Source organism: Salvia hispanica, chromosome 2 (assembly GCF_029641045.1).
Source record: "Salvia hispanica isolate PSC_SH4W2 chromosome 2, Shi_PSC_v1, whole genome shotgun sequence".
Classification (NCBI taxonomy): domain Eukaryota; kingdom Viridiplantae; phylum Streptophyta; class Magnoliopsida; order Lamiales; family Lamiaceae; genus Salvia; species Salvia hispanica.
Genome location: NC_142693.1, coordinates 37307674 through 37333247, shown reverse-complemented (window position 1 = coordinate 37333247; position 25574 = coordinate 37307674). Strand labels below are relative to the sequence as shown.

Below are 25574 nucleotides of genomic sequence, written 5' to 3'. Positions count from 1 at the left end.
AGATAATTAAATCGGAACCTTGTCAATTTTTGTATTTATGACACGTTGAATATTTACTGGATGAATAAATGAAGTAGTGGAAAACGCCACGTATGTATATAGCACGTATGGGAATGAGAAGTGCTTATTAGTAGAATTAAAATAACTTTAGATCTAATAAATACTTTGAATCAATTAAAGAAGAAAACTTTACACGGAGTAGTATTAATTCACTTCAATTAAGTCAGTTAACTTATTTAACAGGGAGTAGTGTCAATTCACTTCAATTAATTTAATTGAGTAGAGAAAACAGGTACTAAAGACAAATTAGGCTTCTGCTATACTCTCTTCGTTTTATATAAAGGTATTTTTCTTCACCACATAACATTTTAAATAAATAGTAAATAAAGTAAAAAAAAATAAAATAAAAAAAATTACATTTTGTTCAAAATAGAAATAACACAATTAATTTATTTATACTTTCTAAAATAATAAAAACAATTCTTTATAAAATAGTAGAAAAATAACTTTATTAATATAGATTTAAAATTAGATCCAAAATTATAAGGCGAAAATGGGCCCACTCACGTGCCCACCTAACGGACTCGTCACGAATGTAACGCCACTTGGGCAGCGCCCCTACCCCTAACAGGCTAACACCTGCAAAATTTCCCAAATTCCATTATCCTTTAACGGCGCCACGTTTTCACGTCCGTCTCCGTTTCCGTCAGCTGACGCCGTCCATGGCCGCTTGTGACGACGACTTTTCCCTCCTCGACGACCCCCAAAACCCTAACTCTGCCCCGCCCTCCACCGCCACCGCCTCCCCATACCAGATCCACCCGTACGAACACGATTCCGACCCTTTCGATTCCGATCCGAACTCGCTATCGACCAAGCGCCTCACCGATCGAGATGACATCCACAGCGGCACCTCCAAAAGGACCAGATTGCCCTCCTCCGCCAGTGCTGGCGGAGACTACCGCAAGGACAGGGAGGAGTGGAGCGACACGGCGATCTCGTGCCTGCTTGAGGCGTACAGCGAGAAATTCGTGCAGCTGAACCGGGGCAATCTGAGGGGCCGGGATTGGGAGGAGGTGGCAGCCATGGTCAGCGAGAGGTGCGAGAATCAGTCCAAGAGCGTGGAGCAGTGTAAGAACAAGGTCGATAACTTGAAGAAGCGGTATAAGCTTGAGAGGCACCGGCTGAGCAACGGCGGCGTGTTGACCAGCCACTGGCCGTGGTTTAAACAGATGGAGCAAATCGTCGGCAATTGTATCGCTGCCAAAGCTGCCGTCGAGGAGGAGAAATCGTCTGGCGCCGGAGGGGTGTCGTACTCGACTAGGCAGACCAAGAGGTACACAGTCGAATGAGCAATTTTATTTAATCTATCAAGGATCCGTGGGTTATTTATTTTCTCCTAATGTTGAACTGTTTTGGGGCAGACTAGGAACAATAGTCAATTGTTCTGGTAGTCAGATTAACAGCATGAAGTCGAAACCATCAAATAACCTCAGATGGAGGAGAGTCGTGTTGAAAATTAGTGGAGCTGCTCTAGCTGGAAGTGCTCCTAACAATATTGAACCGAAGGTTTATTTCTAACTTAATTTCGCTTGACTCTATTTGCCTCCGGAGAGTCCATGCATCTTTAGTTCCATCATATGCCATGAAATTGTGCTATCTATGGATGTGAACCTAATTGATATAGTGAAGGGGTACCTTTCCGGCTTGCTGCAATTGCAAACGCTATATCTCCTCAAATCTATAACCTTTTCTCCTTCGGAGTGAATTGCTATGTGTTGATGCCTATAAAAGAATAGCCGCTAACTTGATTGTATATGTACTTCATTATACATGTATAACTTGCTCAATAACCTTGTCCCCTCTTTGTTGTTGAATGTCTTTGAATTCCTGCTGTCTCTGCTCCTGAATCTGGAGTTTGAATTGCTTGATCTCTTTGACATATTATAGGTGGCCATGCTGATTGCAACAGAAGTTTCAATAGCATGCCATGTTGGTGTTCAGGTACTAGTTTAAAGCCTTCTATTCGCAAGGTTGTCTTTAAATTTCCTGCCATGTAATCTTCATTTCTTTTTCTTTTTTTCTTTTACTTTCAACTTCTTTGTCCTTCTTTCAAAAATTTAATCTTAGGTAGCTATAGTAGTTGGTGGTCGCAACTTCTTTTGTGGGGACGCATGGGTTGAGCAAACTGGCTTGGATAGGTGTACTGCATATCAGATTGGGTAAGCTTGCCTTTTGCTTTTTATGAGTTAATTTTTCGATTTTGCACTAAATTCCTCGGATCTTGAAGACTTATACATTCAGTTTTGCATGCTTTACTTTGTTTCTTATTCAAACTTTGGCTCTCAATTTTTACATGCCTATCAAAACATTAATTTCAATTCCATTTTTCCCCGCATGAATCTGTCATCAGTCTTATTTTAGTTCTTATTTGAGTATGTGTGCTAGAAGCTGTATATGGTTCTTATTTGAGTTCTTTCACTGATCCGGCAATGGCATCTACAATCAGAATGATGGCAACTGTGATGAATTCCATACTACTGCAGTCTGCTCTGGAGAAACTGGGCGTGCAGACGCGCGTACAGAGTGCATTTTCTATGCCAGAGGTTGCTGAGCCTTACAGTAGGCAACGGGCAATTCGGCATCTTGAAAAAGGAAGAGTTGTAATTTTTGGTGGTATTGGCGCTGGCACAGGGAATCCTCTCTTCTCCACAGATACAGCTGCAGCGCTTCGAGCATCAGAGAGTATGTCCTTGCTTAATGGCATCCTTTATCTAATGGTTTCTTATGTATTCCTCAAATCACAATGTGCCTTAATTCTTTGCAGTTCACGCTGATGCAGTCCTGAAAGGTACAAACATGGAAGGTGTATATGTTTGCGATGCTAGAAATAATAGCATAGCGGCAGAGCATATTTCCTTCAGGGAATTGGCTTCGAGGGGGGCGTCTCCAATGGACATGATGGCTGTGACATTCTGCGAGGAAAATGGGATCCCAGGTCCTAAAACTTACATATCCTCCATTTTTTTCCACCAATAGGTTGGTTATCTGTCTCACACGTTGATTTTTATCTATTTTTCTTTGCAGTTGGCATCTTCAATCTTCACGAGCCTGGAAATATTTCGAGGGCGTTATGTGGGGAAAGGGTTGGTACTCTAATAGATCAAACAGGTCCAGTTACTTAACATTACGTGCTATATGTTGAATGTGGCTTCAATTCAGTATAGGCACATTAATAATTTAACTTCTTGTTGTATGTTTAGTTGGTAAGGTTTATCAATGCTACTCTAATTAGCCTAAAAGATGATGTAGTAGTTGTTTGTGCAATAGTGTAGAATGCCGTCTGTATTTATATGGCTTTGATTGAGCCCCCTTTAGGTTATACCTTGAATTATTTTTTCTTATTTGGCTTGAATTTGATTAGTCGGATGTCCGTATGATCGTAAGACAAATGACAATTTTTTTAACATATGATTTCATGTCTTAGACTAGCAAGAAAGAAATAAATTATGACGTTGTTAGCAGCATTAGTATCTCAGAAACTAATTGTTGACTTCAACTCAATTGTAAATACTGAAGAATATAGAACTTTTTGCAGAACAACATGTATTATTAACTATATCATAGCCCTTTTCACAACAATCATGGAAATGATAAAACTGAATCACAACAGCTGAATTTGGAGTGACTAAAGATCAACGCAACATCCCCAATAATAACAAAATTAAACAAACAAATCTGCAACGAGACACTGCAAGCTCAGTAGCAACGACGATTTCAGACGAATCCATCTTCAGTGGTGGCTAGCGATGGCGAGAGTGAGTTACGCGAATCGTCATAGTCCTCCCCCAACGGCGACTGCTCCACCCTTATCTCCTCTATCATCCTCACCACCTCCCTCATCGCCGGCCTCTTCTCTGGCTGCGCCACTACGCATGCCATCGCCACATGCAGCATGGACACCAGCTCCTCCTCAATATTCTTGTACCTCAACAGTTCTTGATCGAACACCTCAGCCGTCCACTCATCCCTCACCACGGATCTCACCCAGTTGGGCAAATCCACCACTGCCAACTCCTCCTCCTCCCCGGCCTTCGTCCCAGCAGGAAAAGGGGCTTTCCCGGTGAGCACTTCAAGCAGCAAAACTCCGAAGCTATACACATCCGCCTTCTGCGAGAGGAGCTTGATCTCACCCTGCTCTGGTGCCCTGTACCCTCCCAGCCTAGCTATGGAATGGACCGGGTTCAGCAGCAACGACAGCCCGAAATCAGCAATGCAAGCATTGCCATTTTTGTCCAACAAAACATTGGATGATCTCACATTGCCATGAGGGATCCTTGAACCTGCATATTCCTCATGGATTTTCGATAGCCCTCGTGCTGCACCGAGGATCAAGCTGATCCTCGTCGTCCAGTCCAGCGGGATCCTTCCCGGCCCTCTCATCCCTACTCCGATAACAAAAATGGTCAGAAACAGAGCTAACATTGCCGGAAACAGACAAGTTTAATTTCATAATTTGCATTACATACCATGAAGTAGTGAATGAAGGCTGGCATTAGGCAGATAATCATAAACAAGCAACTTCTCTTCTCTGGCATAGTAATAAGCTCTTAATCTCACTACATTTGGATGCCGAAGCTTTCCAATCACATCCATGTATTGCTCGAATTCTTTTCTAGTGCAAGGATTCGAATCCTTGAGCCGCTTCACGGCGACGGCGCTGCCATCGTCTAGAACAGCTCGGTACACCGTACCTAAGCTCCCTTTTCCGAGCATCTCCGCAGATGCTCGGAGAAGCTCATCCAGCTCAAACTGCTTCTTCCTGTCAAAAAACACGAGCTTGCTCTTGTCGGTGCCATCGCTGTCTCCGTTCGCTCTCGAGCAGCTGCTGCTCCGCTTCCTTCCGTCGCTGCCGGCCACGGTCGAGCTCGCGTCGGTGGAGGCCTTGCAGCAGCAGCACAGCATCCCAAACGACGCGATCACCAGTAGCAGCAGCAAAATCACCGCCACCAAAGCTATGATCTCGCCTGTGCTCAGCCGGTGGTGGTGCTTCTTCGGCGGCGGAGGGAGAGAGGTGGGATTCGACGGCACGGTTGTTTTGGGAAGGGATGATGGCTTATCCGCGATGGTTGAACAGTCGGGAAGAGGGGTCTTCCCGCAGAGGGCTTGATTGCCGGAGAAGCTGCTGTTGCCATATCGCGAAAGCAGAGTCTCCGGCAGCAAGCCGGAGAGCTCGTTGTTGGAGAGGTTTAAGTGTATGAGGTGTGGAAGGGAATCGAGGAAGTTTGGGATTTGGCCGGAGAGTTTGTTTTCTTGGAGATTGAGGGTGAGGAGGCGGGAGAGGTTGGAGAGTTGAGAGGGAATGGGGCCGCGGAGGTTGTTGTTGGAGAGGTCGAGGCGGAGGAGGCGGTGGAGGGATGAGAATTGAGGGGGTATCTCGGCGGAGAAGTCGTTGCCGGAGAGGTAGAGGAGCTTGAGGTTGAGGCATTGGGCGAGGGGGGAGAGGGAGTCGTTGAGGCGGTTGCCGCGGAGGTCGAGGAAGCGGAGCTGGTCGAGGGAGGAGAGGGCGGCGATGGGGCCGCGGAGGTTGAGGAAGGGGAGGGACACGGCGGCGACGCGGCCGTTGGTGCATGTTATGCCGAGCCAATTGGCAGTGCATGGGGTGGTTGTGGGGGTCCAGTTTGAGAGGAGGGCGCCGTGGAGGTCGGTTTGGGAGCGGAAGGAGGCCAGCGCCGCCGTGTCGTTGGCGGCGGAGGAGTGAAGGAGGGATGTGGAGAGGAGGAGGAATGAGAAGAGGAGGTCCATTTGTGAGAGTGTGAGCGGGAAGAGTGTGAAAGGATGGGATATGTTTTATTTGGTTTTGAGTTTTGAATAGTGAGGAGTAACAAATTGAATTAATTTTTCCTCAGAAAGTGGGGAAAAAAACAAAAGGGGGTGGAAATTTGGTTGAGAGAGAGAGAACTTTTTTAGAAGTCAATGAGATCTTTTATTTTCTAATTACTATTCTACATCTTTTATGCACATAGAAAGTAGGAGTATATGATAAATAAGCATTTATAGGGAACATGAGATTTGTCATGGATTGTAAATTTGTAATATCAAGTTGTGAGTATTAATTTGAACAAGGAAGCATTGATAATTTTTTAATTTATATTTGCAAAATAAGTAGAACAAAATTTCAAGAATTCCTACGATTTTATATCTATTTAATTCTATCTAATTAATTGAATTTCGGGATTACCATAAAAGGCAGCATGGAATCAAATTTATTGAATTTCAATTCAGAATTGATGTATGATTTGGGAAGTGAGAAAAAGTGAAGGTATGACGAAAGAAGGGGAAAGTGAGAAAGAGTGAGTTAGTTGGGTGAATGATTGATGTTTTCCATATCGGAATTCAGAGGAAGCAAAGTTATTATTACAATGGGAATATAGATTCAGAAGATACCTTTCCTGCTTTTCATTTTCTAATTGATGAAGCTTCATACAAAAAGGGGCACAATTTTCTGCTTTTTCAGAACAACGAGATTTCATTTTTCAATTTTTTTTCACTCGAAAAAGATAAAATTAGGAATCCATATATAATGTGTTATATTGCTAAATCATCTTAAAATTGTTAACTACGACTAAATGATACTCCCTCCGTCTCAGATAATTCGACTCAGTATTCTATTTCGGGCCGTCTCACATAATTTGTTTCATTTCACTTTTACCATTTTTGGTAGTGGACCCCATATTCCACTAACTCATTCATACTCACATTTTATTATAAAACTAATACTTTAAAAGTAGGACTCACATTCCACCAACTTTTTCAACTCACTTTCCATTAGATTTCTTAAAATTCGTGCCAGGTCAAAGTGTCTCAAATTATCTGGGACGGAGGGAGTAGGCATTAAGTACTAGTATATCTTTAAATCAAGGCTCAATCAATATAATGAAAAAAAATGTGTATTAATATCATTTAACTCAAAATTAATTATAATTAACTTTTAAAAAATAGTATCACAAAACATATATCAAATTAAAAGTTTTTCATAAGGATTCTAACAAGATCCCAATTGCATATGTTTGGATGTCAAAATTTAAATTTTTTTTAGAAATTTATGAATTTTTTAACAAACAGTTAAATATCAACATAGTTGTCATAATATATCAACATAATGTGTGTAAAATGTAAATATTAAATTTTATTGATATATGTAATAGGCTATATTGACATCCGATTCAAAACTCTAACTTTGATAGTTATTCTATATTTTCAACATTGAAAAATGAAAATGGAATTACACATGGTACATCATTAAATCTCTGAAATTCAATAATCTTAAATTAATTATGATTAGCAATTAAGGATCAGTTAGCAATTGATTACGTTCGAATACACTACAGACTATACCAAATATTTCACAAATATCTAAATAAGTAGCATATGATTGTCCCAATACACTATAGACTATACCAAATATTTCACAAATAACTAAATAAGTTGCATATGATTGTAGAATTGGGCCCGTTTGTGACATGTACAGACTATGTTTATTCACAAGTCTATATTTATAAAAAAATGTACATGGACCATATCAAACAAAATGTAAAATCAAATTACATCACAATGAAACATAGAACTGGAATTGTTTCTCACAAGTATTTAAATGTACAAACTTTGGTTGTCTTCTCTGTCGCCCACTGCAATAAAAAGCTGTTATCTGAAGTGATAAAGAAGCAAACATGTTTTCCCATATCTGATAAATTTCACTTTCCAAATTCACATGCATTTATCCCCCACACCGCCGTACTAATCCACATCATCTTTTTCCTACAAATCATATTAAATTTAGAAAACAAAAGCGGTTTTGATCGAAAACTTCTCACTCGAAATAATATTTGTCGAATTAGTCCGAAATTAATAACTTGGCGGCCTGATAACTGATACGTGAAATCGAGTGAATTGGCTCAATGGACATTGTTATTAAGTATGATGGTGTTCGGTTCGTTGGACAAGATAATAGTGAGATAAAAAATAGAATAGCTAAACTGAAGTTTATCCGGGATTAAATTAGTCAGTCATATAGGTAGAAATGAGATAAATATCATGAAATACAAATATAATGTGATCTTGACATGGTAGATACAATCATATAAACCAAAATAAATTATAGCTTTTGAGTAAAAGAATATCCGAAGGAGAGATAAAATTTAGATATTACCTTTACAAGTAAACGTGGCCACTAAATGACCCGTAAGTATATACTCTTTCGTCCAAAAATAACTGTACATGCATAGTCATTGTCATATTTTTCTTTTCTTTACTTTATTTATAAAAAACAAACATGACCCAACCATTATTTACCCTCAGAGTGAACTACAAAAATAGTCTCTGGATTATGCGTTTTTCTCGCCAATGAATCATGAACTTTCAAAATATCCCCAGACAACCTGAACTCAGCGTTTAACTCGAAAATAGTCATTTTTCACTGTTTCGTGATGAAAATACCCTTTTGGGGAATTTTGGAGGGTTTGGGCAATTTGGTCTTTTTACATTTGAAATCTGATATTATTTCAGTGATGTACTAAATCTGATATTATTTTAAAATTTAATCTTGATGGACAGATCCAATTGAGAAAATAAGGTTATTTTTTACTGATGAAGATATTAATTAGTATAAGAGTGAACTATAAAAATTGTCTCTGGACTATGCGTTTTTCTCGCCAATAAACCCTGAACTTTCAAAATATCCCCAGACAACCCTGAACTAAGAGTTTATCTCGAAAATGGTCATTTTTCACTGTTTCGTAACGAAAATACCCTTTTGGGGGGTTTTGGGGGGTTTGGGCAATTTGGCTTTTTTACATTTTAAATCTAATATTATTTCAGTGATGTACTAAATTTGATACTACTAAAAATTTGATATAGGAGACTTTTTGATGAATTTTTCTAGTTAATTTTGATTATTTTCAAATTAATAAATGAGAATTATATTAATCTTACATTAGATGCATATTTATTTCAAAATAAATCATGTTATATGATTAAAACTATTAAATATTGATTAAAACTAAGGCGGCGTTGTACCTTATTGATTAAATATTAGACACTATCAAATATTGATTAAAACTATTAGTTTGTTATTTAATAGTAATTTTGATAATTAAAAAAAAATTATTGATATTTAAAAATTGAAATTTAAAATTTAATTTTATAACGTTAAATCTAATATTGAAATAAAGAAACAAAAGTGAAGGATGGAAAAAGGGAAGAAAAATGATAATTTTAAAATAATATTAGATTTAGTACATCATTGAAATAATATCAAATTTAAAATGTAAAAAGACCAAATTGTCTAAACCCCCCAAAACCCCCCAAAAGGGTATTTTCTTCACGAAACAGTGAAAAGGACCATTTTCAAGATAAAGGATTGTCTGAGGATATTTTGAAAGTCCAGGATTTATTGGCGAGATAAACGCATAATCCAGAGACTATTTTTATAGTTCACTCTTATACTAATTAATATCTTCATCAGTAAAAAATAACCTTATTTTCTCAATTGGATCTGTCCATCAAGATTAATCTCTTTCCTATTTATATTAAATTTGACATCACCTTTTTCTTTTTTTTTTCCCTATGTTATCCTTTTTTTCCTTTTTCAGAAGCATCTCCCACTTTATTAATTATGCACAACATTTATGTTATCTACAATTGAAAATATTAGATTATATAACAAAGCGAAAAACTAGTTTTTCAACCACGAAACATAAGGGGAGTGATCAATTGCCAACTCATCATTTAATCGCTAACTATAACTAATTTAAGACCATAGGATTTTAGAAAACTTGTGGTCTACAATTTGCAATGTGTAATTTTAATTTTTATTAATTAAATCAAAAAAGATAAAAAAAAACTACTAAATTAGGATTTTGGATGAAAATGTCAATATAGTGTTTCGAAAATATCAACATAATGCTTTGAGAATGTTATCACATAACTTATATTGACATTCTACATGTATTATATTGACATATTTTATATATCATGTTCACATTTGTTGCTGTACGAAAAAATTGAAAATTTTTGAAATTTTTTTCAAATTTTGACAATTGGAACATATGTAAGTGAGATCTCGTTAGAATCCTTATGAAATTATCTTTAATTTGATATATGTTCTGCGAAAAATAATTTAAATCGAAAAAGTTATATGCGTTTTAAAGTTATGAGATCATTTTCAAAAGACAGTTACATCTAATTTGTTATAAATTGACTAATATTCTTATTGACGTTTTTTTGTTGATCGTATTGACATTCAGAGGCTAATGATCTAGGCCCTTAATTTGAATATCTAATGACTATTATTTAATTATAGTTAGCAATTAAGTATTGAGTTAGTAATATAACACTCCCCAAAATACAATATATAATTTTTTTTATTAAAACTAGTAGTAACATATTAAGGTGAATACTTTATTATGGAACATGGCGAATTTTTCCTTTGTCTCAAGTTGGTTGAGTCACATTTTTTCCTACTTTATTCTATCTCCTATGCATCTTATTATTTTTATTATTTTATTTTATCTTTATTTAATCTACTAGTAAAACAATTTTAATTCTTAAATCTTATCATAAAAGAAACCTCTCCACCAACGTGAGATTTATATTAGTGTAAATTAAATTAAAATAGTGTCATCAGTTGCAATTCGCCGTAAAGCTAAAACAATAACTCAGAGCTTGATTCAATGCATGAATAAATCAAACTGCCCGTGCACTGTCTGAATGTGAATGATTTATTAAGTAATTGAATTCGAGAAAGAATTGTTGTAAAAGTTGTTCAGTTATGCAATAATTGAGACGTACATTTTGTTGGGAGAAAAAGTGAGGAATTGGATTACAGCTTTTGATGAGTAGCAAAGTGAATAAATGATGGCCTTTTGGTGAGAATTCAAGGCGGGATTGACGTTCAAAAGAGACTAAATTCACTATCAATCAATAATTCTTTACAAGATTATTACTAGTTGGTGGCCATGCTCCAAAATTGGACTTACTTTTGCGCGATCATTGATTCATGTCCCACTGTCTTTACAAATTGGCCCGATCCCGATCTCGGACTGGACTAGGTGGTTGGGTCGGGTTAGGTTGGATCAATCCAGCTGTTCAAACTTTGGGTCAAAAATCTCACAACTAAGAGCATCCACAATAGAAATCGGCCAGCCATAGGCCAACCACTCTCTCTCCCTGCCACGTCGGCAGCACTAAAAATCCATTAATTGCGGAATTAAATTTACGATTAAATTACAGAATTAAATTTACGAGACATATACGAGAAAATTCATTAATTGCATTAAAAAAAAGTACATTCATTTAAAAAAATAAATTACATAATAAAGAAAAAAAACTACCGCCGTGCTATCACACCCTAACCCCTATTATCTATAATATAATCAATATTTAAATACAAATAATTCACGTGTCAAAATATAAAATAAAAAACATATCATATACGTTCATCGCCCAACTTTTATCTATCACATTTCAAAATATTTTGAACTGTCGTGAAACCCTCTCACCACTCTATATGATACACATTTATCTGCATGCAAATATGAGGAGCAGAAGGCTGACAAAATGCGTCAGCCGCCGAACCTAGTAACATGTGGAGTTCCTATGACCCACGTCAATAAAAAACATCACTGATATCTTATTCCTGAAAAAATATTAGTGGTTTATATGAGTCACAACTCAGTGTATATAAATCTTACCTTTAATTTCACAACCCAAAAATCAAACACATTCTTTAACCAATATATATAATAATAATCAACAAATATTAATATTAATTCCATATACATATGCATATGCCACTCTGTTCATTTTATTATTCTGTGACAAATCAAGCCAGGTATCTGCCCGGGATTCCATTGTATATATGACTCATAGGTCCCATTGCCTTTGTAGATATATATATGACTCGAATGTCCATTGTCATTGTATATATAACCCATAGGTCCCATTGCCATTGTATACATATATATGACCCATAGGTCCATTTCCATTGTATATATGACCCGTAGGTCCGTTGTCATTGTATATATGACCCGTAGGTCCATTGCCATTGATATCAGACCCAGAGCAAGACTGTCACAGATCCTCTTTAATCCAATGATTCAAATAATTCCAAAACCATGTGCAAACATATCAATTGCATCAATTACATATTTCTATCATATAATTCATTTACAATATATAAAACATATCAATTGCACCAATTACATATTCATACCATATTCCACCATCTATATCAAATAACACATAATTATATCAGAGTCACATCATATAATCAAATTATTCACTTTATTTAACAGTTAGCAAAGAAGCACATAAAATATGTAAAATTAGAAGTATGTATACACCTGAGTAAAACTTATAACCTGGTCGAGCACTCTGTTCCTGTTTCTCAATCTATTAGCATTTGATCCTATAGAATACATAACATTTAAATTTGTATTCTTATCGACATATTTTCAGTTCATGACAGATCTATTTAGTTATCAAATGTCTAATGTTTATAGTATAATTGTAATAAGCTCTTAGTTTATGATATCGAATATTAATTGTTTACTACAAATGCAAAATTAGGGACTTGATGATAAATTCAAGAGCAGACCCACTTATGACGCTTAGTCACGTTTCTTTTACTACTTCTATCCCTGAAAATTTGATACATATTACCATTTCAGTCCGTCCCTGAAAATTTGATACACTTCACTTTTACCATTTTTGGTAGTGAACCCCATATTCCACTAACTCATTCTTACTCACATTTTATTATAAAACTAATACTTTAAAAGTAGGACCCACATCCCACCAACTTTTTCAACTCACTTTTCATTACATTTCTTAAAACCCGTGTCGGATCAAAGTATAGCAAATTTTGGGGGACGGATGTAGTACAATTCAAAAAGTTGAATATGGGTTGAGCCGTTCTCAGCAAGCATTTCTCCTGAATTAATCCATCTTTATACAACGAAGAATTATAGTATGTCCATTATCTCATTATGATATATACACACCACTGATACAAAAGGAAATTCCTAATTTCATTTGATAACATGTTTTCTTACTAAATTCTCCTTTTATGTTAGTATATTCGAAAATCTGCTTTAGAACTAATAACATTAAAAGTGATATGCTTGATTAATTTAAGCTCAAAGGTATCCACACTTTACATAAATTTAATTATAAGGTGCTGATATACAATATTATGTAACCTAAAACGTAGTATTTGAATATGAAATCTCTATAAAATATATTAGAAGCAAGATTTTATATATGAAACAATTTTAAATTTGGAAATTAGAACCTTATTTACAGGGTTTAAATATAAGATACCCTAATTTTTGTATAAGACTTATTTAAATGGAAGAGTACCTTAAGCTTACCTCTACACCCACCAAACAATTGTACAAGAGCTCTCTTCCCATTCTCGTCTAACTTCTCCGAGATTTTTCTTTCTCTTTAATTTCTTTTATTCTTCATTCTCATGACACACAAATTATATGTATATTATTAATTTGCCCTTTTTATTTATAAAATAACCGACTTAGTGTAAAAGGGATTAAACCCAAGCATTATTTAAAAAAATTTATTCCTTTGGTCACACAAACATAGGACACGTTACTTTGACACCTATCACTACCATTTAAAGAGTTCAATACTCAAGAATTCATTTTCTTATTTTACTAACCCAAATTTACATTAATATAATATATAACACCTGTATATTTATATATGTACCACACCAAACTAAATAAATATATTCATACATGTGTGCGTACTATTCATTACCTAAATTATCACAATTGGTTTTAATAATTATAATTAATGATTAGGATAGCGCTTCATATATTATTTATGATTAATTACCTTATAGAATATCTTTTCGTAATTTTAGTATGCAAGTACAATATAAATGTGTAATAATAATAATGATGACAAATATGGAACAGAGATGTCACACGTGCAGTCTTCCGTGCCCACAACTCTTCAATTATATCCTTTTGGAGTTGAATATGAGCATCCACTTGGCGCATGTCGGCATATTTCTGAAGGCGGCCGACTTCATCGAGATGTACCCCATGTCGTACGCGAGGGGTGGCCGTTCCGTGGCTTGGACCGGCTTCATCGTCATTGGCCCAACTAGTCAGTTGTACGCCTTCGTCTTCGATGATCATGTTGTGCATGATAATGCAGGCGTACATTATATCAGCAATGCATTTGACATCTCACAAACCCGTTGGACCCTTAATTGCCGCCCATCGAGACTGGAGCACACCAAATGCGCGCTCCACGTCCTTGCGCGCCGACTCCTGTCGTTCCGCAAAGTAGGCCTTCTTGTTATCCGCCGTGTGCCTAATCATCTTCACAAAGACGGGCCACCTAGGGTATATCCCATCCGCCAAGTAGTAGCCCATATCATACCGGTTGTCGTTGGCCACAAATGAGACGGCTGGACCGATGCCCTGACACTTCTCGTTGAAGAGGGGCGACGAGTTGAGGACGTTGAGGTCGTTGTTTGACCCGGCTACCCCAAAATACGCATGCCAAATCCACAACCGGTAATCAGCTACGGCCTCGAGGATCATCGTGGGATTCTTTCCCTTGTAGCCGGTCGTGTAGGCCCCTTTCCAGGCACTTGGACAGTTCTTCCACTCCCAATGCATACAATCTATGCTGCCTAACATCCCGGGGAACCCATGCTGCTCCCCGTGCATCTGCATCAGATTCTGACAATCTTGGGGGGTAGGGCTTCGAAGGTACTGCTCACCGAAAATTTGAATCACGCCCTGACAGAAAAACTTCAGACATTGCAAAGAAGTCGTCTCACCGATGTGGAGGTACTCATCCCACATGTCTGCCGCGCCTCCAGGCCAACTGCCTGATTGCCGCCGTGCACTTTTGGATAGGGGTGTGGTCGGGTCTGCCAGCCGCATCGTGCCTGAAGCGGAAATAAAGATATCGACGCTCCAAAGCGTCAACGATACGCATAAACAACTCTCTGCGCATTCTAAAACGCCACCTGAACATGGTTGCTGGAAACCGCGGGTCCGGAGCGAAGTAGTCGTCATATAGCCGCTGATGTGCAGCTACGTGATCCCGATCAATCACTGCTCGGCGGTGGACAACCGGTGGAGGGCGAGGTACCGCCTGCTGTTCGACCCTTCGCATGTACCGCTCTAGCTCGCGGTTCATGTAGGCCTCCATAGCCTCGTTCATCTGTCGTTCGTACTCCTCAGTATCCCCACCACTACCACCACTACCACCACCACCACCACCACTGCTACCACCTGCGTTACTCATCGCTCGATGTTGCTCTTGTACAGAAATTTAGAGAGAGAGAAAATTCGTTAAAACAAGTGGTGCAAATGAAAATGAAACTAAAATCGCGTATATATAGGTTTTCAAAAAAAAAATTTTAAAAAAAAATGAAAATTGGCGCTGGCCGATCGGCACGCCACAATGGCGGCCAGCGCCCTCTAATAGTTCACGCCGATTTTTACGCCGATTCTCGGCTGGCCGGTTGCAATGGTTTGGCTAGCCGACCGGCTAACGACGCGAATCGGCTAGCCGCTATTGTGGATGCTCTAATTATAGGGTAAATGTGCCCGACAAATTTGTGTTTAATTTATAGAGTACAAAAGGTTTATTGTCGAATAGGAGTAACTTTCATATCTACTCTATCTATTTAATTAATTTTAACTGGAATTTAAGTTTATATAGGGTAGCATCAATCAAGAGATGTATTTAGGCATGCATATGAATTGTGGCCTGTGGATGTGCGCCCATATGCATTTGATTTGAGTATAAACTAAAACTGAAATTTGATAAGGCTAGGGACAGTACCATGTTCACAACTCATAAATAGCAGAAAACTCTTTCTAGAGGGAAAAAGGAGGGTGTTAATTTCGAGTTGTACATGTAACTCAGACCATATATTTAGTAACTTGATTGTTATCTTTTTAATTCATATAGCAACTGTTTACATTTTTATATAAAATTCAAATGGAATTAATTATAGAGTATCATTTACAATTTTAATTGAATTTACAAAATTTGATAGATATTTTAAATCTCTTGTAACATACAAGACAATGTCGTTTACACTCATTAAGAGTGACATCATTTCTTTTGTTCTTCATCTACATAATTCGACGTGCCCTGTCAAATTTAATTTAGGAAATAATTGAATATTATAAAATGGCCATGCGTTGTACACTTTCTTATAGAAAAATGGCCTCTAAAGTTAATTCTAGTCCACCTTTAAATTTTTAAATTTTGAATAATATCTTAAAAGATTTGCAATTGTCCTATTCGTCAAAATTTGAGGAATATTAATACGAGAATCATCCGTATAGAAAATAACAACGTTCCCATATAACTTTGGCCATTGTGATTAGTAAACACAAAATATGACGTGTATATATATTATTGGATATGATATATATCATGAATCATGATCAACATATATCGAAGGATTATTTTTTCTTTTGTCGGGTTTTGCAAGCGGCAATCAACGAAGAAGTAGAGACCACATCTAATTAAGAAGGCCAAATTCAAAATTGTGGCCCATCAAATATCACATAACATAGCTATATAATAAAACATCAACGGAATATTGTACTATTGTATGATCATAAATGATGTAATTGCTCCCATGATATAATCCCAAAAGGCTGATCATGATATCGATAACTTTAAAACAAAAAGGACAACTCCGAAAATGATATATTCACTTATTCAATTCCTTCTTTTTTTTGTCAGCTGTCTTGTGATCTTAATTAATCACTGAATGCTAATTCAAATATAACCCTGATTTGTGCGAATTCTTTAATTATCACAACAATCATATACTAACACCAAAGATTGTGGTCTATCGATCTCAATTTATAATTGATTGAGTCAAGCGTCTCGGCCAATTAGATAGTGTGTATATGTACTGAAAATGTACTAATCAATAATAGATTAAACATGATTTGTTGATTAAAGTAGCCTGTTCTCATGTCATGAATAACGATGGAATTTCAAGATAGGCTTTGATCAAATGCTAACATGATTTATTAATTGTTTGTTTTTATGTTGATATTTAAATTTACATATTTTATAGATAAAGTTATATTTTTGTGTTACTATTTTTAATGTATAATATTGAAAATTCTGAATTCTAGATTGAAAATTAGTTTTATTATAAAACCGACTTTTTAGAGATTATACTATAATTTATAAGGGGCTGTTTTACAATATAAAATAGAATTGGTCATTCTAAGAATATGATCTTCAAAAAATTCAAAATTAATCGGTTCATTAAAGTAAAAAGTAGTACTACTAGTAAATTGGTAAGGATTATTTTATCAGCCTATCCAATCACCCAAAATAGACACCTCTGATTTTCATAAATTGATGTGCTATCATAATACCCCATCTTTACTTAATCTCTGTTTATGGCATGAGTTAACAAAAAAAATAGTTAGCAAAATTTAATGATACGAGAATCCCAAGCACTCCATTCATCTAAATAAATAAATAAATAAAGATATTTGGGACCATAGGAAAAATAATGTATAGTTAGAAAAATTTAATGATACGAGAATCCCAAGCACTCCATTCATCAAAATAAATAAATAAATAAAGATATTTGGGACAATAGGAAAAATAATGTATAATTGATAAAGAAGAGTAGTTAAAATAGTATTAGTGGATAGTGAAATCCACATTATTATTAGTATTTAATGGTGGGTTACAGTAGTATAAATTATAAATAAATTGATGTATACGTGTAATGAGTTTGAAAAACTTTCTATAAATGAAAATGATATATTTTTATGGACGGCCGGAACAGGAAAGTATCCTTATTTTTATGGGACTGAGGGAGTAATATGAATTTTTTAATGGCATGAGTTTCAATGGATAATTGGTAGTAAGAAAATAGGTATAAAGAAAAGTGATTAGTTTTCTTAGTGGATAATGAGTTACTCCCTCCCCCGGTCTCACTCTAAGTGACACATTTTCCTTTTTAGAATATCTCACTCTAAATAACACATTTCTAAAATTAGAGACATCATTTTCTCTACTGATCCCTCTCTCTTACTTTATTTCTTCCATTTAATTCATAAACAACAATATATAAAATCTCATTCCGAAAAAGAAATGTTTCACTTAAAGTGAAATTGAGTGAATATTCCATTAGAAAAAAAAATTAAATTACTATTCTCACCTCATTAGAAAGAATGTCTCTAGCCAATGCAACATGTGACCTCTTTAATCTTAAGTGGCATGAGGCCTTCAAGATCCAAGTCCAAGACAAATCAAAACAAATACTCCTTCTATCCCCGATTAATTGTCACTCTTTGATCAGACACATGTTTTAAGAAATGTCAAAAAAAGTTGGTTGAAAAAGTTAGTGGAATGTGAGACCCACTTTTTAATATTGTTTTTATAATAAAATGTGAGTTAAGTGAATTAGTGGAATCTTGAACCTACTTACCATTTATGGTAAAAATGAAGTGTGACAATTATTGAGGGACATACCGAAATGGAAATGAGTGACAATTAATCAAGGACGGAGGGAGTATATTTTTTAGATCTAAGTCCAAGACGGATCAAAATAAATATATTATCAGTGTATTGTTTAAGTTTGATTTTTTTTTATTTATTCTAGAGAAATAATAAAAATTGAAAAATAAAATTGAATGGGAGCAATATGAATTGTTGTGGTAACATTTCGTTTAGACGAAATATATACGTAGGAGTACAAAATTAAATTAATAAAGCCAAACATAAGGTATCAGAAATGCAATTTCTTCCCAAAACTAAATTAATAGTACAATATTTCTACTTTAATTTTTATTGAAATTGTATTAAGGATTACTTTGTCCTCTTGTCTAGTTTGAAATCGTCTTTCAATCACCGAAATAGATCACATCCAAGAAAGCGAAATTCCCAATGTTGGACCATCAAATATCACACATATATATCATCGTTAATTGCAGATAATTCGACAAATCAGATCACGATAACATTAAAATCAAAAGGACAACATGAAAGGAAATCTACATTTCTTTATTCATTTTGGTTTCTTTAGAACGTAGTGTCATTTTAACCTGAGGCATAGTTGCATTTTTCATAAAAGCAAATGCTCAAGCTATTTATTAGCAAGCAAAACTTTGGGATATACACTAAAACTCCAATATCAAGATGACAAGTATACTAGAGTCCGGAGCTAATAATCAATTGCGAAAAAAACATCACCATCACCTAATTAAGCTACATAAATAAGCACAAATAAACTAAAAACGACTAGTTGCATTCTTTCATTTTGATTTTGCAAGTTCTATATGCAACCTTTTATTTTTAATGCAAAGTAGTATAAAAAATTGACTGATCTGCATCACTTAAATTGCTAAACTTAAAATATAGTTCCATTATTTGTAAAAAACACAAAAATACAGGTACACATTATTAAATTTGGTCATCTTATCATCTATTATTCTATATTATTGAGTACCTTGTATACGATATAGAAATGTTTATATGTTTATCAATTATCAAATAATGCAGGCATGGGACTCTTTTATTAGTTGCGTTTTTTGTGTCGCCTTCATGTATTATGAATACATGATTAGATTATTTATTCATATTTTTGTGAATACATAATTAATGGGCAATTAAATCTTATAAGTATTTTTTTCAATCTTATATTCACTCCATCACCGGAAAAAGAGTGAACGGCGTGAGATCCGCCTTAGAGAGAAATAACATACAGAGTACTACCAAATATCGAAAAAAGCTAATTTTTGTGGACAAACAAAAATAATACGACTAAGGGTTGTGGCGGATACTGAATTAGTATAATACTACTAATATGAAGTAGTGTGGAGTTTGATTCTGTTATAAGTTCGTCTCAGCTTCCATGATTCACGTGTTATTTTATTTATCTTGTACATTTTGTTCATATTTAAAAATTTGATAGTAACAGATTATAAAATAAAGGATTTTGAAGTTCCGTTTTTATATTTCAAACCAGCTGGTACACTGTACACAAAATCAACTTGAATTTAGTTACGTTTTTTTTTCATATTCGATTAATTACTGATATGAACTGGTTATAGCATAACTAGCTAGCTAATTTCTAGCGTATTATAACTACTAGTGTCACACCCGTGTGTTGCACGACTTAGTTTATTTCTACTATTGTAATTCTATGTTGTGAACTAATCTATTGATCAAAATGACACAAAAATCACAAACACATTTATTAGAAAATTAAAAGTAAATAAATTTGGAATTAAATCAAACTTGATTAAATACGTTTAGATTTCTATTATAAATAACCACAAACTATCCACAATTCTATGTTGTGAATTAATCTATTGATCAAAATGACAAAAAAATCACAAACACATTATTAAAAGTTAAAACCATATAAAATAAAATACTAAAATACTACTACTTTAATGTTAAAATCACACACAATAACGCATTTAATTTAAATTAATTCAAACTTTGAGTCTCTTTATTCGTAGGCTTGTAGCATATGAATATGATGTAACAAAGTCTATGTCAACAATCTTCAATAAAAATGTGAAACCATAACCATTACATAATAATTCTTGTACTGTAAGAAATAAGATATCAGATCCAAAAAAAATACTACTGTATACTATCAACAATCTTTAATCTTGTGGTAGTACATACAAAATAGCAATATTCGGCTGAAAAGAAACTGTCACTTATATTTAATTTTTATATCCGTAAAGAAAAAAGAAAATAGACCTATAATCTAGCCTTAAAAACAGCCTCCTAGATTACACATATATAAAGTTTTACTATTTCCAAAAAGAAAAATAATCCTATAATAAGCCCATACACCACTATACACATTTATAACAGTAACTCATTTTTGCATATATGGACATTTGAGAAATTTATATGCCAAATATATACACAATTTATATGAGAAATTGTGTGTATTGCTATACACACAATTGAACACTACTACTACATGTTACCCTAGCTAAAAAATTGCTCGATCTCATTATCTTCTCCAAATATTTATATATCTTCTTTTTTCCAGATGACAAACTTATTCCTATCCAATCTCTGCTCGTCGACCTGTTCAATCAGGTACGTCTCTCTCTTCCTCTATTTGATAATAAACAAAGAAACATGAATGTAAATGAAATTTTCAAAAAAATTGAAAAATAAACATACTGGAATCACGATAGTTCAACACTAAAATCATAGATTTTGTGCAAAATTGTAAAAAGAAGCTAGAAGAATGAGATGCCTTTTGCAGAATAGTTGGAGCTATTTCAATTCAAAATGAGTTGCAGTATTGTTGAAGTTGCCCCTTTTAAAAACGAACTAAATTCTTTGAGCTTTCTCACCGACCTAAATTCTCTTCTGGAACGTAATCGAATCTGAATTCGTGTTTCCATGAATGTAAATCATCATTGTACAAACAAATTTATAGCAAATTGGTAGCTTTTCGTATTCTTAATAACTTTTTGAATACAATGACATTTATTATAAAATTAAACTAATAATAATAAATGACTTTTAATTTTTGGACATTTCAAATCATAATCATTAATAGAAATCAATTTTATTTCGAATATATGTTGTCTGGCTATCATAGCAACATTTGAATAAAAACGTTTAGTCATGTGGGCATTTAATGCATTAAACTGATCAAAATTATTTTTTTTACTCAATGTTTTAAACGCATGGAAAATTAATATTACTGCATAATAACCTTAAAAATTTCTAAACCATGATTGGAAAAATTAATTATTTTACATGGTGGAATGCATTTATGCAAGTGAAACTGCCGCATAGGATTATATAAAATTATTACTCCTACTACATAAATTTAATTTAATTGCAATGACACCCAAAACTTATAAATTATTCAAAATTTAGCCTAAACCCGCCTTTTATATATGTATAGATTTTCAGAAATGATGAAGTTTCGTTAATTTATTTAAAGAGTGAACTACAAAAATGGTCCCTGGACTATGGGTTTATCTCGCCCATAGTCCCTGGACTTTAAAAATATCGCCAGTAGTCCCTGGACTAAGGGTTTATCTCGAAATTGGTCCTTTTGGCTTTTTTTGGCACGAAAATACCCTTTGATATTATTTTGGGGAGTTTGGGCAATTTGGTCTTTTTACACTTTTACATTTTAAATCTGATATTATCTCAGTAATGTACTAACTTTGATATTATTTCAAAATTATCATTCTTCTTCCATTTTGTTATCCTTCACTGAATTTATTTATTTTTATTTCAATATTAGATTTAATTTTATAAAATTAAATTTAATATTTAGATTTTTAAATATCAATTTTTTTTAATGAAAACTATTAATTCATGGACACTATAAATATTGATTAAAACTATTAATTTTTGTTATTTAATATAATATTCAATTGAATTGAAGAAGTACAGAAAAATAATATTAATCATGATGGAAAAATAAAAGTTATTCTATTTAGCCTCCGTTCGGTTGTCATTAATGTTTGTGATTAAATATTATGAAGTTGACTAAAAATTTGATCCTACTAAAAATTTTATACATGAGTATTTTTGTTGAAATTTTCCAGTAAATTTTGATTGTTTTCAAATTAATAAACGAAAATTATATTAGTCTTACATTAGATGCATATTTATTTCAGAATAAATTGTGTTATATAATCTATTTATGATTAAAGCTACTGTATAAAATATTGATTAAAACTAAGGCGTTGTCATACCTTATTGATTACATAGTACTATACACTATCAAAGATTAATTATAACTATTAATTTTTGCTATTTGATACTTTTTATAATTAAAAAAATTTATTGATATTTAAAAATTAAAATTTAAAATTTTGTAAAATTAAATCTAATATTAAAATAAAGAAACAAAGTGAAGGATGACAAAAGGGAAAAAGGATGATAAATTTGAAATAATATGAAAATTAGTACATAACTGAAATAATATCAGATTTAAAATGTTAAAAGTGTAAAAAGACCAAATTGCCCAAACCCCCCAAAATAATATCAAAGGGTATTTTCGTACCGAAAAAAGCCAAAAGGACCAATTTCGAGATAAACCCTTAGTTTATGGACTATTGGCGGTATTTTTAAAGTCCAGGGACTATGAGCGAGATAAATCTATAGTCCAGGGACCATTTTTGTAGTTCACTCTTATTTTTAAAAATCTCACATTTTATAAAAGCTTCAATTTTAGTCCCCGATCCTGTGTCTGAAAATTGGATCAATAACTTGAGTTGTTGGATTCTTGTGCGGATACAAAAAAAAATGAGCCGGAAAATTAATTCTTTATAATTTTATCTTACATTCTAATGAAGGGGAGTGTTAGGGTGCCACCATCTCTTTGTGAGTTGAATAACATATCTGTTTTTCGTAAGAGAAAAGCTTCATCACACGATGTGAATGATACGTACGAATCCGTGCTGAAATCAGGATCGTACTGGGTGTTGGAGTCGAAGGACCGATATTCATCGGGGTCTGTACCCGGCCACCGTGCACCACCATCGAACATCGGACTATTTGGACTTGGGTAATCTCCGGGATTCATTCTATTTAGTGAAATAGAGAGAATGAGAAATAGAGTGAACTGAGAGAGTGGAATGAAAGAAAAATGTAATGTATATATATAGTTTTGATGAGCTAAAAAATAAAAAATAAAAATAAAGACGCGTCGCATCGTCCGCGGTATCGTCCGCGTCGGCCACAGTGGGGCGGGCAATACCGCGGACGATGCGTAGTCGACGCGTATCGTCTGCGGACGATCTATCGTCCACATGTCTACAGTGGCGGACAATATCGGGCGGACTATTGTCCGCGCCTTTGTGGATGGCCTTGGTGATATCTTGTGGGCTCTATGCAATCGTAACATATGAAATTTTTGTACGAATTGTTTAGACAATTAGTACATAAAACCAAGTTTCAATTGATCCGATAGAGATTCCTCACTGGATTTTTGCATCCAGCATCCTGCAGCACTAATATATTACTAGTATTTTAACATATCACATATTACCGAAATATATTATTTTGACGTGGACATTACTCTCTCCGTTTCACAAAAGATGTCATATTTTCCTTTTTAGTTTGTCCCACAAAAGATGTCATATTTTCCTTTTTGAAAAAAAGTTTTCTCTCACATGAATATAAAAATTATATTTTCTCTCTCCATTTAACACACAAAACAAAACCTCCTAAAATTTCGTGTCGTCCCACAAGTGTGACATCTTTTGTGGGACGGAGGGAGTATTAATTAGTGAGGAAACCAATAAGATATACTACCTCCGCCCCCCAAATATTGTCCCACTTTAACCCGGTACGAATTTTAAGAAATATAATGAAAAGTGAGTTGAAAAAAGTTAGTGGAATGTGGGTCCTACTTTTATATACTCCATTTGTCTCATTAAAAATGAAACGATTTCCTTTTTTGGTTGTCCCATTAAAAATGAAACATTTTTTAAAATGGAAACAACTCTATCTCTACTTTTTCATCTCTCTTACTTTACTCTCTCTTCATTAACTCACAAAGCAACACTATATAAAATCTCGTGCCGATTCTCAAATGTTTCATTTTAAGTGGGACGGAGGGAATATTAGTTTTATAATAAAATGTGAGTAGGAATGAGTTAGTGAAATATGAGGTTCATTATCAAAAATGATAAAAAATGAAATGCGACAAACTATTAGAAACGGACCAAAATGATAAATTGGGACAAACTTCGACGGACGTATTAACAATAATTGGGGGTCTGATGAAAATGAGATTCTTGATTAAGTATTTTGAGAAATACTAAATGCGTACTCAGATTTATATATGCCACACCAAATTATTCCTTATCACACTCACTCAAACACACGCACACACTACTTTGTTTAGAGAGAAAATGTGGAGGTAAGCAATTATAATTAAAAATCTATATAAAGAGATTCAGAACTAATTATAGAATTATATTAGATTCAAATAATGAAATCCTATTACTAGTATTTAATGGTGGGCTCTAGTTGTATAATTTATAAATAAATTGATGTATATGTGTAATGAGTTTGGAAGAATTTTCCATAAATAAAAATGATAGATTTTTATGGACGGACGGAAAAGGAAAGTATCCTTATTTTTATGTGACGAAAGGAGTAATATGAATTTTTTAAGGGCATGAGTTTCAATGCACAATTGATAAAGTAAGAAAATAGGTATAAAGAAAAGTGATTAGTATGGGGTGCTCGGTTTGCAAAATTGTATCTGAGATTAAATTTGTAGTGTGTTTGGTTCATGAGATTCAACCCTACAACTCAATCCTAGATGGATAATCATGAGATAATTAGTCATAGATAACCCCCTATGACTAAAATAATCTCACAGTTCAATTCTAGATTGTATCTTGGTATTATTTTATCTTGTAAACCGAACACCACCTTAGTGGATAATGAGTCTTACTTCCTCCATCTCACTCTAAGTGACACATTTTCCTTTTTAGATTATCTCACTCTAAATA

At 34.4% G+C, this 25574-nt stretch overlaps 2 protein-coding genes across 2 annotated transcripts; one reads left to right on the top strand and one right to left on the bottom strand.

Moving 5' to 3' along the window:
- The first annotated feature begins 619 nt into the window (after window positions 1–619).
- On the top strand, window positions 620–3423 carry LOC125200706 (uncharacterized). Its single transcript, XM_048098444.2, has 7 exons — window positions 620–1336; window positions 1425–1569; window positions 1951–2004; window positions 2131–2222; window positions 2510–2745; window positions 2828–2998; window positions 3088–3423. The coding sequence occupies exons 1-7, from the start codon at window positions 723–725 to the stop codon at window positions 3183–3185; spliced, it is 1410 nt and encodes a 469-aa protein (XP_047954401.1). The 5' UTR covers window positions 620–722; the 3' UTR covers window positions 3186–3423.
- Window positions 3424–3535: 112 nt separating this feature from the next.
- On the bottom strand, window positions 3536–5956 carry LOC125200705 (leucine-rich repeat receptor-like protein kinase PXC1). The gene is made up of 2 exons (XM_048098443.2): window positions 4530–5956; window positions 3536–4445 (listed from the first exon to the last, which is right to left on the bottom strand). The coding sequence occupies exons 1-2, from the start codon at window positions 5803–5805 to the stop codon at window positions 3778–3780; spliced, it is 1944 nt and encodes a 647-aa protein (XP_047954400.2). The 5' UTR covers window positions 5806–5956; the 3' UTR covers window positions 3536–3777.
- Between the last annotated feature and the right edge of the window lie 19618 nt (window positions 5957–25574).

Bases quoted from the DNA above. Each gene is read 5' to 3' on its own strand.
- LOC125200706 (XM_048098444.2), top strand. From the start codon at position 723: ATGGCCGCTTGTGACGACGACTTTTCCCTCCTCGACGACCCCCAAAAC. The intron at 2,223-2,509 runs GTAAGCTTGCCT...ATCTACAATCAG, and splicing joins TGTACTGCATATCAGATTGG to AATGATGGCAACTGTGATGA. The intron at 2,746-2,827 runs GTATGTCCTTGC...AATTCTTTGCAG, and splicing joins AGCGCTTCGAGCATCAGAGA to TTCACGCTGATGCAGTCCTG.
- LOC125200705 (XM_048098443.2), bottom strand. From the start codon at position 5,805: ATGGACCTCCTCTTCTCATTCCTCCTCCTCTCCACATCCCTCCTTCAC. The intron at 4,446-4,529 runs GTATGTAATGCA...TTATCGGAGTAG, and splicing joins CCTTCATTCACTACTTCATG to GGATGAGAGGGCCGGGAAGG.